At 47.9% G+C, this 13,688-nt stretch overlaps 5 protein-coding genes across 5 annotated transcripts; 2 read left to right on the forward strand and 3 right to left on the reverse strand.

Moving 5' to 3' along the window:
* Positions 1-626: 626 nt before the first annotated feature.
* Positions 627-2,373, reverse strand: N7518_003745 (cation diffusion facilitator family transporter; the record flags this gene model as incomplete). The annotated part of the gene is made up of 4 exons (XM_057184672.1): positions 627-1,991; positions 2,055-2,141; positions 2,192-2,238; positions 2,295-2,373. The coding sequence occupies 4 exons, from the start codon at positions 2,371-2,373 to the stop codon at positions 627-629; spliced, it is 1,578 nt and encodes a 525-aa protein (XP_057046122.1).
* Positions 2,374-4,757: 2,384 nt separating this feature from the next.
* On the reverse strand, positions 4,758-5,837 carry N7518_003746 (putative glycosyl hydrolase; the record flags this gene model as incomplete). The annotated part of the gene is made up of 1 exon (XM_057184673.1): positions 4,758-5,837. One exon carries the CDS (start codon positions 5,835-5,837, stop codon positions 4,758-4,760), a length of 1,080 nt encoding a protein of 359 aa, XP_057046123.1.
* Positions 5,838-7,582: 1,745 nt separating this feature from the next.
* On the reverse strand, positions 7,583-7,816 carry N7518_003747 (uncharacterized protein; the record flags this gene model as incomplete). Its single annotated transcript, XM_057184674.1, has 1 exon — positions 7,583-7,816. The coding sequence occupies one exon, from the start codon at positions 7,814-7,816 to the stop codon at positions 7,583-7,585; it is 234 nt and encodes a 77-aa protein (XP_057046124.1).
* A 2,194-nt stretch (positions 7,817-10,010) lies between these two features.
* N7518_003748 (putative MFS multidrug transporter) lies at positions 10,011-11,320 on the forward strand (the record flags this gene model as incomplete). The annotated part of the gene is made up of 2 exons (XM_057184675.1): positions 10,011-10,684; positions 10,741-11,320. 2 exons carry the CDS (start codon positions 10,011-10,013, stop codon positions 11,318-11,320), a joined length of 1,254 nt encoding a protein of 417 aa, XP_057046125.1.
* Positions 11,321-11,766: 446 nt separating this feature from the next.
* N7518_003749 (putative ab-hydrolase associated lipase) lies at positions 11,767-13,587 on the forward strand (the record flags this gene model as incomplete). Its single annotated transcript, XM_057184676.1, has 1 exon — positions 11,767-13,587. One exon carries the CDS (start codon positions 11,767-11,769, stop codon positions 13,585-13,587), a length of 1,821 nt encoding a protein of 606 aa, XP_057046126.1.
* Positions 13,588-13,688: the final 101 nt, after the last annotated feature.

Consider the following 13,688-nt stretch of genomic DNA (forward strand, 5'->3'; position numbering starts at 1 on the left):
TCGACCCCAGACGAGACGGGGCTGATGTTCAAACAAAGGAATGACTGGTCATGCTCTGGGCATACGACTGAAAAGAACCAAAAGAATGAATGATGAAGGATCAAAATAGTAAAATTTCATAACATGGTGTTCAACTTGAAGACAGGGGGATTAACTGGCAATTGTTTTAAGCTTCGGGTCGAGATGTGTCGATCGCCAGACATGGGGCGGTCACGTGTGGACCCTTAACAAACAGATTGTCTACAACATACGGGGTACAATATCATTTCGGTACATTTCCAAGGCTGATTTGCAGGTCATGAATTAGAGATAAGTAGAAGTACATAACAAATGCAGTCCAAAGGATACAGCGGGTCAGCGGGTCTATGTCCGCACATCGGATGATATTGCACGGCATGTTTTGCCATGCATTTCCCAAAAAAAATGTGTGGCTCAAGGGGACTATCACTTCCGAATAAAACCAGACGATGATATGGGAAATGAGTAGGATAGGTCTCTGTGGATTCTGCCCGAACGAGGTGTAGGTAAAGATAGGGTATCTGGGTAGGAAAAACCGTAGGGGTGAGATGTTTAGGGTACCAAATGAGAAACGAAAGTACGTGGAAGGTCACCACATGGGATTAAGTTCACTTTTTAGGGCAACACTGGCCTCCTTCGGCACAGTTGGTGTCACACTCCAGAAGGCATGTTTGAGGGTCACCCTCCCGAACACTAGCAGCACGACTGGGAATGTGGTCCTCGGTGTGAGAGGATGATCCTTGTCCATTGTCTTCGACATCACTTTCCGGTGCGAACTCGGGTTGAATGGTCGAAGAGTGAATACCGTAGGCATGGAGACAGCGTCTGACCTGTCTGGCCAGACGCATGTACCTCTCCGAGCCTTCGCCCTTGATCTCGGTGTCCACTTGGAGATGAATCGAGGCCACAACCTTGGTGTCACTGAGTTGCCAAACGTGCAGGTGGTGTGAGCCAATGACACCGGGAAGGCGTTCAATGTCTTCTTTGATATGATCAATGCTCATACCGGGGGGTACGGCTTGAAGAAGGATACGCGAGGCGGCCTTACACAACGGAATGGCAGATGCAAGAATGATCACTGTGATAATGAGAGAAATGACCGGGTCGGCGTAAAAGCGCCACTTGTAGTCCGTCAACCAGATAATAAGCGCGGAAAGGATCACACCGATGTTTCCGAGGGCATCTCCCATAACATGGAGGAAGACACCACGCATGTTGAGATCGTGATTGTGACCCTTCTTTTGGCCCTTCGGCTTAGGTTGGGCATGGTTGTGGGATTTGTGGACATCTTCATCCGGGTGATGATGGACCTTGGTCGGAGCTCCTTCCTCGTCGGTGTAGTTGGTGGTGCGATCGCGGTGACTCAGAAGACCTGAACGCTCAGATGGGTTCTCATCCTCGTCATTGCCATTGTCCGAATCCGACGATTGTTCATTCCGATATTGGCTAGCCGCGATAATCCCTTGTCTCAGTCTCTCGGGGAGCACGGGAATGTCATCGGGGCTCACAAATCCGCGTCCTGTCGAAGTGCTATAGCTCCTTGGCCCGCGGGTCTGGAGGTCGCGCCGTTTTCGGGATGGGTCAGTGGCAGATTGGGGAAGGGAATTTTGAGGCAAGGTTGCGGCTCTGCCCGAAACATTAGGCGCCGCCAAGCTCTCACTGTGTTCGGCGATCGGTGTGTGATCGTGATCATGATCACCAGCCTCGATGTCATGGTCATGGTCGTGCTCATCGTGCTCGCCACCGTTGCCGTGATCGTGGCCGCCGCCCGGTCCGTGGGAGTGGTCATGGAACAGTGCTAATCCAACGATATTGGAGGCTAGACCGAAGCAGCCAACAATGCAAACAAAGCGCGGGTTTTGCACTTCCTGGGGCTCGAACAATCGCTGGGTCGCCTCTAAGAAAATCGACATGCAGAGGGCGACTAGGAACACGCCATTGACCAATGCACCAAGTGTCTCCGCTCGTTGCCACTGTATAGAGAAACCAATTGTCAGATCGTCATCGTCTTCGGGTGGTATTGACCATCAACTTACGCCATAGGTGTAGGTGTTGGAGGTCGTCTCCCGGTTCGCAACCTTCACAGCCCATAGTCCGACACATAGGGATAAGACATCATTCAACTATTTGGGTTAATTTCAGCCAAAGAGCAAGATCGTAGATGGCGGCGTACCATGTGGAAGGAGTCGGCGACAAGGGCAAGAGAGTGCACGGCATAACCTAGGAAAACTCAGTCAGAAGCCGGTCGCATACGATCAAATTGCCAAAAGACTAACCAGTGATCAATTCAAGCAAGAAAAATGCCGTATCAATGACCAGCAGGATCAAGATCCTGTTCGTTTTGGACAGGCCCATGATAGCGTGAGGTTTGTGGAGCGCTCAATCAGAGCTCCACGGGATAGAAAGTGTAGGTTTATAACTGCAGGACACAGTGAAGATTTAATTAAAAATAGAGGAAAGAGGGAACGACAGATAATTATACGGAGTAGAGAGGAGGGGTTGACGCGATGAAAAATACGTAAAAGCGCCGGGGATGAATCGAGGCCGTAAACGGCCAGGGCGGAAACACCTCCGGTCTCCGGTCTGGTCCGTGGTGGCGAGTTAGTTTCTTTCAACTTTGTACTTTTATTTGTCCGTCATTTTCGCATCAACCTGTCTCGGAAGAAGCGATTGCTTTGATTGAGCGTCTTTCGCTTATTTCGCATATTCACAGCTTGACCCTAAAGAGCCCCGGGGTCCACCTCCCGTTTACCTGATCGGCGGGGGACTCTCTCATTGGACCGGAGCTTCGTTATTTTCATTGTTATGGCTTCCGATCTAATCCTGAGTCAAGCCCTTCTATCCTCTAGCTACATGTATACAGTGATACACCGTTGCCTTACGGACAGTGGATCTATGTCCTTTGAGCTCTGTGGAAGGACCCATTGGAATAGCTGCATTAGGATATCGGTATGGAGTAGCACCACACTGGAAATTATAAAAGCAACTGGCTCATGTGGGACTGATCACTGCAGCTGCATTGCAGATGTTATGGGTATGCTTTTATTCCTCTTCTTTCAACATTATTTACGGAGTATACGGCTAGGTACGTAGTTCCTAATGTACTTATCTGTACTCCGTAGCTAGTTACTCACTGCTAAGCTTTCAGGAAACCCTCACATCGGGAGCTCGCATAATTTCAAAGCCCTAACTCACGGTTTCCACTATTGCCTAGAACTTTTAGCGCTCTTCTATCGGTGGATACGTCCGGTACAAGTAACAACTTACAAGTAGTTTGGTTTTCTATATAGAATGCTGTTATGATTGGCGTTCTAATCCATGTATGAAGCTGGTTCCCACATAGTTTGCTAATAGCGTCAAGTAGCTTCTATGACTAGTTCGGCGACAGAGGCAATAAACACTAGGAAGATAAGCGCCATCACATGTCAGTATACATTTGTGCTTCTGCTCTACTGCTCCTTTGCTCCTGTGATACTACCCTCTAGCCATGGCAAGTCTGTAGATATAGCGTGGACCAAACACCGTCTATGCTGCAACTTACAAATTATACCTGACGTTAATATGTGAATAAATATCTACTACGTAGTCTTGAACATCTGCTTCATGGGTCCCCACTATTCTAAGTTTCATATTGAAAAAAAAAGCAAACGCTGTACTCCGTACACATTCCACTTTCACTACGATGCTGGCCCATCTGCGTAACTTGTCTAGGAAATGGCTCCGCACCAATTGGTGCGCTGTGTTAGACCAATGGGATTGTAAGCAATAATAAATGGCATCGGATGGTTTGTATATTGGGTTAGCCCGTAACAGATATTGAATCTGCGGGATGATAGGATATATAATTGCTCCTAGTTAATGTGGCATCAGAGCATATGTATAAAATGGTGAAATTGATGTCAGCTAGGGCAAAATAAGCAGCCTATATTCATGTGAGAGTAGTTTTGTACATTCAAAAGTAAAATAGTCCAACTGCAATAAATGTTCATAATGAGCCCTAATGAGATTGAATGTCAACATTGAAAGTGGATCTGTCGGTCTATCTAGCTATCCACGATCGAGCCTACTCGGGATAAGTCCCACAACAGTAGGCCGGCTGGCCCAATGGCAAGGCGCTTGACTTCGAATCAAGAGATTGCAGGTTCGACCCCTGCGTCGGTCACTTGTTTTTTGTCTTTTTGGCCCTGAAGTGGCCGTGGGTGGGTGGTTGTACATATTTTATGTGAAGACGGTGATATAGGCGGTAAGGATATGGCGATAAGAGACACAAGACTGATAACTAGGCGTTATACGCAGGTCAATGATATCAAAATGTACTCTGCACTACATATATCAATGGGAACTAGGAGCTGTTCTCTAAGGGCTATTACAATGGATAATGTATCAGCTTAAGCGGCAAGTAAGGCTGCGATAGCGGATTATGATTTTTAATTTGATGATAAACCAGGAGAAGTTACCTAGGCAGTTAATTTACATGAGCCACATGAATAGAGCTAGCTATGCAAGTTGTAGATCGGAGTGAGAATAAAATTCTTGGTCCCTGACATTGACACCACATGCAGGTTTTAGATGGTGATCGGCATTCAAAGCCCTACGCATGGCTGGGGCAGTGCTTACAATTGGACCATTCTCGACGCTATTTAAAGACTTCATTGAGAGAATACGAAATATATGACAGAAATGTTTTTTTATTTACAATACAACCCGATCTACCTAATAACACACAAACTCTCACTTATCTAAAACTTAATAAGCTTTTTGCGAAGTGTCGCGATTCTGTTGGTCGCATTAGAGAATGCACGCTTGTCCAACGAACCATCATTCAAAGCAGCAGACAGAGCATCGTAAATAGCCTCTCCCTGAGTGACATTCCTCCCACTGGCAAGCAAGAGATCCATACCAGCCTGAGCAGCCAACAATCCACGGGGACCCTGGTCGCCAAATGCCACCAGCGATCCCGCCTCAATAGCATCGGTGATAGTGACACCCTTGAAGCCAAGTCTACCGCGCAGCTCATTCTGGATAATGGCCTTGCTCAGTCCAGAGGGGTACTTGGCATCCAAAGAAGGATAGATAGCCCACGAGGCCATGACCATGTCGACACCGGCCGCGATCGCCTTCGTATACGGGGCCATATCCACCGTGCGGAGCTCCTCCTTGGTGAAGTTAATGGTGACGGGCTCCACATCCGTATTCTCGGTCGTGCTTGCTCCACCCAGGCCGGGGAAGTGCTTGACGGTTGCGACGACACCGTCACCCTGCTGGGCGTGGATGAATGCAGATCCGCATGTCCCAACGACGCTGGATGAGTTGCTGAAGGAGCGCTGGTAGTTATCGGCGAAGTCTCCGGCCACGCGGTACACATCCAGGACGGGGGCCAGGTTGGCGTTGTTATGGAATTCCTTGAGGGTGGTCGCGGCATCGATGCCCATCTGTGTCGCGGCCGCTTTATAATCGGCGGCTTCACCGACTACTTTGGCGCTGGACACTGGCCCGCCGGACAACCGACGCACCTCTCCGCCTTCCTGGTCCGTCATGACGAGCAAAGGACTGCCGGAATAGTACGGGCTTTGCTTGTAGGTCTGCTGGAGATTGTCAATTGTGGTGGTGAGATTGTCGCTGACATTTTCGCCGAAGAGGATGATACCGCCGACTTTGCCTTCCTTGATCAGCTCGAGGAGCTGAGCGGAGGGCTCAAGGCCGGGGTAAGAGTAGATGACATGGGATCCAATTTGCGCTTGGAGATCCGTCGGGGAAGCAGCCAAAGCTGAAGGCGCAAGGGCAAGGAAGAAAGGAAGAAGAGATTGTGTGAACTTCATTTTGATTGTAGGCTGGTTAAATTGTCAAACCGGGTATCCCTTCATTGCCTATATATCATGTCTCGCTGTTTATGAACACATTGGGAACTCCGATTTTGTCCTATGATTGTCCATGATAGTCCGAATTGTCCCTGAATCTGTTAGGAAATTGCGAGGGGTGTTACATTGATTAGATTGATCAGCGTGGACTATTACCACAAGGGGAAACCCCGCATATGAAGGTTACTATCTGGGAGCCGAGATGTCCACGTTTTGGCGTTTTGGCATGATTGCAACGGTCCTCGGCACCTAAGGAATTTATATTGCTTTTTATGTAACCTGGTTCATCAAAGATAGTTTTGGGACTTGGAAAGAGATATTTATTGGGGAAAGGAGGCCAAACTGCAATCCTAACCGAGGGTTTATTGCCTGAGGTATCCACTCTAACAGATAGGCGTGATAAGGTTCCCTAGTTTGCGATTTTGTGAAGAACATGCTGCGTACCTGCATTGTAACCATAGATTGAATTATGGAGTAAGTCGAGTTTATCTCTCGGCCGACATTGAATAATGGAATTTGTCATAGGTGGTGGGCAGTAACTAGCATTTAAGTATAGAGTATTTCCATCTCAAAGCTCAATTCTCAAATGTGGTTTCTTAACGGGTTTGAATTAGAGTTCCCCAGGCGTGCCAAGAACCTAATTGCACGTGGGAAATCTTATTTCCATAAATAAGCACTTTTCCCCTGGGGCTTCGAAGGTTATCAAGGACTGGTACGGATACGAATAGCCGCATACGTCTCGAAATTAGGTATGTATATGGCACTTGCCACTGACACAAATATATTTGACACCCACAATCACTACCGCATTTGAGATAAGCGAAGGACATAAAACAATGTTCAGGATACACGATCACAATAGCAAGCGCCTTGAGGTCCCCATCAATTGCTCTGACAACGGGGCCCAAGTTGTGTTGGAAGAACAAGCTATATTAATTTAATGTTATAAGTAGGTTTCAGCTGATCGAAGTCAATATTGGATGCTTAAATTGGTTTGACAGAGGATGAAAGATATTCACTGTTGATGGAGTTGGATGGAACAGTCGAGTGAGTGGGGTCCAAGGTGGACTGACGAGGACTGTGATTGAAAGTGCTTTTTGACTTGACAGAAGGCGGGGCAAGAAGACCCAAGTCCTGAGAGTGTCCTTGCACAATGAAATCCAAGAAAAGACACAATTTGGTAACCTGACGGACAAAACTAGACCACAGTGTATCCTTTATCAAGAATATGATCAGCCGCGACGACAGAACACTGATCCTTAAATAGCCCTGATGTGTGGACATAACGAAGGAACCCCGAAACTCTATCGTTCCTACCCCAGATAACCGAGCCGCATACTCCATCGCTGATCTCACTGGCAGAGTCTTGACTAAGCTAGAGCCAATGGCAACAAATCCAGACCTGTTTAGACTCATGTGGATCGTCTGAGGGGTCAAGTCGAATGGGCTAGTCCTGACCCTGACATAAAACCAGAGTATGAACCGTTAAGGAACATGTCTTCGCCTGGCCTTGTCTCGCCCGCCCGAATAAAGTCACAGAGTGTGTGGTCGATATACTGCGTATCATCAATAACAGCCGGAGTAACTTGCTTTAGACGCTGAGCCGATCGTATGGGTCTCTCCATTTCTAACTCACAGAGGTAAAAGCAGTTGCATCGTGCAATCGACTTGGAAACTGCCTGCAGAACTTCGACATTTTCTGGTTCTTATTCCAACACGATCACAAGGTGTCCCCAGGATTGGACTTCCGTGATAGGAATGTTTGCTTTCGCAAAGAAATCCCGTGTCAATTCGAAAATCAAATCCATTGGTTCATTGTCCTTGAGGTTAATTTCTGGGGAGATATCAATTCGTGAACGACTGTAACGGCGCATAGGGATCATAGGCCCCATGTCGTGGGGATCGAGTAGCAGGGTACATGTGCAGTTTGTCGAGGCCATGGCTTGGGCGGCAGTTCATGAAAACGACACTAGATTGTCGCACTCAATTGCCCGTGCTTTTGGAAATAGTTCGAAAAGGAATTTGGTAGCTGCAAGTTCAAAGAATTTCTTGGGATGTTCTCGAAGATCAAACGACGCCATTACTGTCTGCCGAGCGGGTCGTAAGGGGATTTCGAAACCATTCGAAACCATCTTGTGGGGGACCTCTCTTGCCTTCCGAGAGATGATCCTTGGACTGTGGTCGCCCTGCATACTTGAGGGTGGATCTCCCGCCCATTGCTGCTGGTTAGTATGAGGTGGGGAGAAGATGATCAAGACCTTCGGCTGGAGAATTCTGGTGATGGTCCTTGGTCTCTTGTTTAGAAATTCAGCTGACCGCATGATGACATTAAATCACGTGCTCCTTCTTTTAACTCAGTCGTACGGAGTGTTCATAACTCCCTACCGCCTCTATCACCGTCCTCACTACGGACTAACTCGATTTCTTCCATTCGCAATAGTACGACTATCCATTGATCAGACTAGTACATGGCTTTTCTGGTGCCTTTTAAACTGGGGTTTAATACATTTCAAGTAATTTAGTATTTTTTAGACTCTAGCGGAACATTATTCAAACATTATTCACACTGCATATGATATATCATTTTCGGAACTACTGAGTACCTACATACATATAGAGTGCAGAACTAGTTCTTCCATGACATGAGACAAAAACGTGGTACATATGTATATATTCCGTAGCTCGGAGCAACATCGGAAGCCACATGGCAGCTGCCGAGTAGTATCTCAATGGGCTCAGTCTCTTTGAAATTCTAGGATCCTTGGCTGTTAGCTACTATTTTCTAAGCCCAGTTGGATTATATGTTGTAATGAACATTTCTATAAGAAGCTTAAGTTGTAAAAGACATCCAATATGAGAAGGCCCCTGAGATGCTCAACGTGGCCGATTATCAGCCCCACTCCCAGATTCCCAAAGAGGAAGCTCAAAGTAGAAGTCTTGGCATGGAGATTAAGCACTCTAACCGACAAACCATCTTGCTTCCCTCGTGCTAAAAATTCTAGTGGTTTTCTAGAAACGGGTAATATTGATCAGATATGTTGTACGCGATTCTTGCCAAGCAGCTAAACCCTTACCACACCGTAATGGAAACTCTTGCTCAGTACGGAGTAGTAATTGTATGTTGTAGATCTTGTTAGTTAGGGATTCACATATAAAATGTACATACGGCTAATCATCAGTTCCTAGACTCTCGAAGCAGAGAGGATGATTCTACTCCGTACGCTCACGATTAAAATGTCAAGTACGAAGTGCCTAATCTCCAAAGAGGGGTTCTCGTACAGCTATAGCGCGAGGAACCTTTATAGGCTGTTCGAAGACCCTTCGTGCTATAGCATTATGATAACGTCAATTTTAGAAGTTGAAATAGTACTATATTAACAATTTTTACCGGATATCGAAGTAGGAAATAAAGATTGGCCGTTATGCAAATAACCCCTAACGAAAGGTAGAATTACCACTAAGAATTTCCATTACGGTGTCGTACCCCACACCCCAATGACCTCGGGTTGGGTTGCTTGGCAAGAATCGCGTAGACTATTTACTGGGTCTATTAGTCTGCACGGAGTACCTGGAGGGCGTCATTGCTTAAAAATTTCACCACTTGGAGACTTGGAGGGCGTCATTGCTTTGAAATGGCCATTGATTCACCACCTGGGCATGGGCTATAAAGACTTTGCGACACCACGCATACAATGCTGCACTGCTGCCTTATAATTCAACACCAAGAAAAGACATCCGCATCTGATAAAGAATCATGGGCGCGCCAGAAGTTCCTAGCCCGCCTGATGAGGCTATACAGCATGATCCGGAGCAGGCTAGGATAAATCAAGAGAATGTCGATTTGGAAAGATTGGGAAGAGAGCGCCCAAAGTGCTTTGGTGGCGCTTGGTCCGAAATCTCTTTTTGTCTCTCGATTTTTATGTCCCAAATTCTTGCAGTCAGTCACGACGATGCTCCTGGACAACGAGGAAAAATTCTGACATTTACCAGGAATACTACATCTCAGGCTCAAATGTCCTCCTTCCAACGCTCGTCAGAGAGCTTGATCTCCCTAAAGCTTCGGCGGTATGGCCGTCTACCGCACTCTCGCTGGTCGTGACCTCAACGCTCCTTATATTCGGCAGATTAACCGACATGTTCGGCGGATATATCATCTACAGCGGGGGAGCTATCTGGCTCACGATATCCTCTATCCTATGTGGTGTCTCCCAAACATGGCTGATGTTGATTATTTGTCGAGCGTTGCAGGGCTTTGCTCTGGCCGCCTTTCTTCCATCGGGAATGATGATTCTCGGCAGCACGTACAGACCTGGACCCAGAAAAAACATCGTTTTCAGTATCTATGGCGCATGTGCGGCGTTGGGCTTCTTTGTGGGGATTTTCTTCTCCGGACTCACTGGTGAATATCTCACCTGGAGATGGTACTTCTTCTTCGGAGCAATTCTCTCCGCGATCACATCAATTCTGTCACTCTTCTCCATTCCGCGCGATTATTCCGAGATGAGAAAATTGGGCATCCAGATGGATTGGCCTGGTGCGTGTCTTTCTATCCCGGCGGCTGTGTTCATTGTTTTTGCCATTGCGGATAGTTCATATGCGCCGCAAGGGTGGAGAACGCCATATATCCCTCTGTTCCTCGCTCTTGGACTTATCTTCCTCGGAATGATGGTCTATGTGGAGGGATGGGTGGTGAAGAACCCTTTGCTCCCTGGTGATATTTTTCGAGTTAAGTATATGCTGCCTCTGGTCGTCGCTCTGCTATTTCTTTATGGCACATTGGGAATATTTCTCCTCTATGCCGTTTTGTAGTGAGTTATATCCTGACGATGTCGTTCAGACTGGGATTTACTGACATCAGCTACAGCATGTCTGATATAATGGGTGCTTCGCCAATGCAAATCGTGGCATGGGCTGCGCCTATGGGAATTGGTGGCCTTATCCTCTCAGTCGGAGGAGGAATGATCTTCCACAAAGTCCCAGGAACGATATTGATGCTGATATCATGTCTCGGCTACGTGGGTTCTGGGTTGTTTTTTGCCGTTATTCCTCTTGGCGGAAATTACTGGGCTTTCGTATTCCCGTCGATGATATGCGGCACAGTCGGCATTGACATCAGCTTCAACATCGCCAATGTCTTTATCACGACAAACCTTCCAAAATCAAGGCAAGGCTTAGCTGGTGCATTGATCAACTGCACTCTGCACATGGGGATCGCTGTGCTACTTGGTTTCGCGGACATTGTTCAGACCCAGACGTCTGACTTGGGTTCTCGGCGCAGCTACAAGGCTGTCTTTTGGTATCAAACCGGACTAGCGATACTGGGTCTTCTTATTGTCGCCTTTTTCGTGCGAATTCGAGAGGCTAAGAGTGAGTTTACGCTTGATGAAAGAGAAGCAATGGCAGCAGAGGGAAATGAAAGAGCTGGCGAGGTCGGAGATGTTTGATACCCCATGCATTTGTATTTTTTTAGAAATAATATTAGCCCTCTATAGAACAAGACAAGACCCTCGTCTGTGAAAATTTCGAAACTTCAATATCGAGCACAGTCGACATCGCCATTCTATTTATATAGCAGTGCATGGGATCTCCGATTGGCTAACCGAACCCACAATCACATGTTCCTGAAAGCTCACGTGCCATAACTCTGTTGCCTTGGCGTGCATGGCCCCGTGCATGGCCCTGGCAGCAATCCGTGGTGACACTTGATGATCTTTTAGACCTCTAGTCTCCGTGCTCTACTCGCCATTCCCGGAGCCTAGAAATATAGATCACAATGCGCCCTTTTGATTCCGGATGACGAGTGAGATTCATGACAATGTCAGTCACAACAATTCCACTTGAACCTTTCATATCGACCGCACGTGCGGAAACGAGTCACGCCGACGCAGTCATGCGAGACCTCCAATCCGACCGAATAAAACCGGAGAAGAAAGAGAACGTGGGATTGATGGTCGGCGATAGTATGGCTACGTCGGCCATGGATTTCACTGGGACATCATCGTTTAGAGAAAAAAAACGTTCCTCCGGCCTTAATTTCCTGACTGCAGAACACCCGCTTTTCCCACCCATGCCCTCGTATGGGCCACCATCCGCATTGCGCAGGGTCCAATACTGTGCGTTCATCATCGCTTCATTTTTTCTGTCGATATGCTTCTTGACGGTCATATTCATCGGGGCCCTGATCCACACAGCCGGAGTCGCAATCTCGGAAGCTCGTCTGCGATTGAGCGGCCACAACCCGGATACGATGAGGTCGTTCTATACAGAGGAACAGGCGCGCAGGAAGGCACGGGCAAACGTCGATCGGAGATGGGCTCTGCGCCAACAGAAGAGGGACATGGACGAGGAACAGGGACCCGAAGAATGCCAAGAATGCCCTTCGTTGGAAGGAGGCAAGGACCCTCTGGTTGGCGATGTCGCATACTATGCCCGCCGAGTTGGTCTTGATGTGGAGACATTTCGTGTGCAGACAGAGGATGGTTTCATCATCACCCTGTGGCATGTGTATAATCCCCGGGAGTATGAGGCATTATCACCAGAAGAGCGGCGTGAGCGTGGTCCCGATGTTTTCACCAAGCCGAGATTGTCGAATACATCTCGTCCACAATCTAACCGTCGGTATCCTGTTCTCCTAATACATGGATTGCTGCAAAACGCTGGTGCATTCTGTACCAATGACGAGGATAGTCTGGCATTTTACCTCTGCAAGTCCGGGTACGATGTTTGGTTAGGGAATAACCGCTGTGGATCGCATCCCGAGCACACCACTTTGTCGACCGACGACCCGCGTATGTGGTCATGGGACATTCGGCATCTCGGGACATTGGACCTCGCAGCACTCACGTCGCGTGTGCTCTACGAGACTGGGTTCGAGAAGCTAGGTCTAGTGTGCCACTCCCAAGGAACCACGCAGACCTTCGTTGCTCTAGCCAAGGACCATCGTCCCGAGCTGGGTGAATACATCTCGGTTTTCTGCGCGCTCGCACCCGCTGCATATGCGGGCCCGCTTGTGAGCAGACCGTATTTCCGATTCATGAGCCTTCTCTCTCCGGTGATGTTCCGAATTGTCTTCGGAATTCACTCTTTTATTCCTTCCATGATGACCGCTCGGCGTCTGCTCCCGCCTAGGATATATGGAACCCTAGCATATTGGGTGTTTTCCTTTTTGTTTGACTGGTCAGACACGCGCTGGGAGCGTGATCTGCGCCACCGAATGTTCCAATTCGCTCCTGTGTATGTCAGCGCTGAGATGATGCGCTGGTGGCTGGGAAGCGACAGCTTTGCGAAACATAAATGCATTTTGTCCACAGACAACGAACTCCTTCAGGAGCCAAACGTGAACCCGCATACGCAAGATGCTGTTTCTGAGCATGGTGATGATCCCAGAGACGCATGTTTGGGCCCGGCTTCAAGCCCCTGGTATGGCCCGAGGACACCACCGTTTGCTTTCTGGATCGGAGGCTCTGATGCTCTTGTTGATGGTCGCCGGCTTCTGAATCGCTTCCAAAGTGGATGTGAGCCTCATGTGAGTCTCGTTCATTCGAAGATCATTGGAGAATATGAACATCTCGATGTCCTTTGGGCGATGGATGCGATCGACCAGGTTGGCAGGGAGGTCAACAAGGTCATTTGGACAACCATGCCTGATGATGCACGTCAGATATGTCGCACCCCGCGTGGTTTAACTTTAGACATGGTAGACAGAGGTTAGCTTATATTTGTTTAGGCATTCATATATATTCTACTTCATAAAGAGCGCTTTCAGCCCAACAACACTTCATGTTCATCCCTGGGAAAACATCTCTTACAGAG

This window comes from Penicillium psychrosexuale (genome assembly GCF_028828465.1).
Source record: "Penicillium psychrosexuale strain IBT 29551 chromosome Unknown utg000002l, whole genome shotgun sequence".
In the NCBI taxonomy this organism is placed as follows: domain Eukaryota; kingdom Fungi; phylum Ascomycota; class Eurotiomycetes; order Eurotiales; family Aspergillaceae; genus Penicillium; species Penicillium psychrosexuale.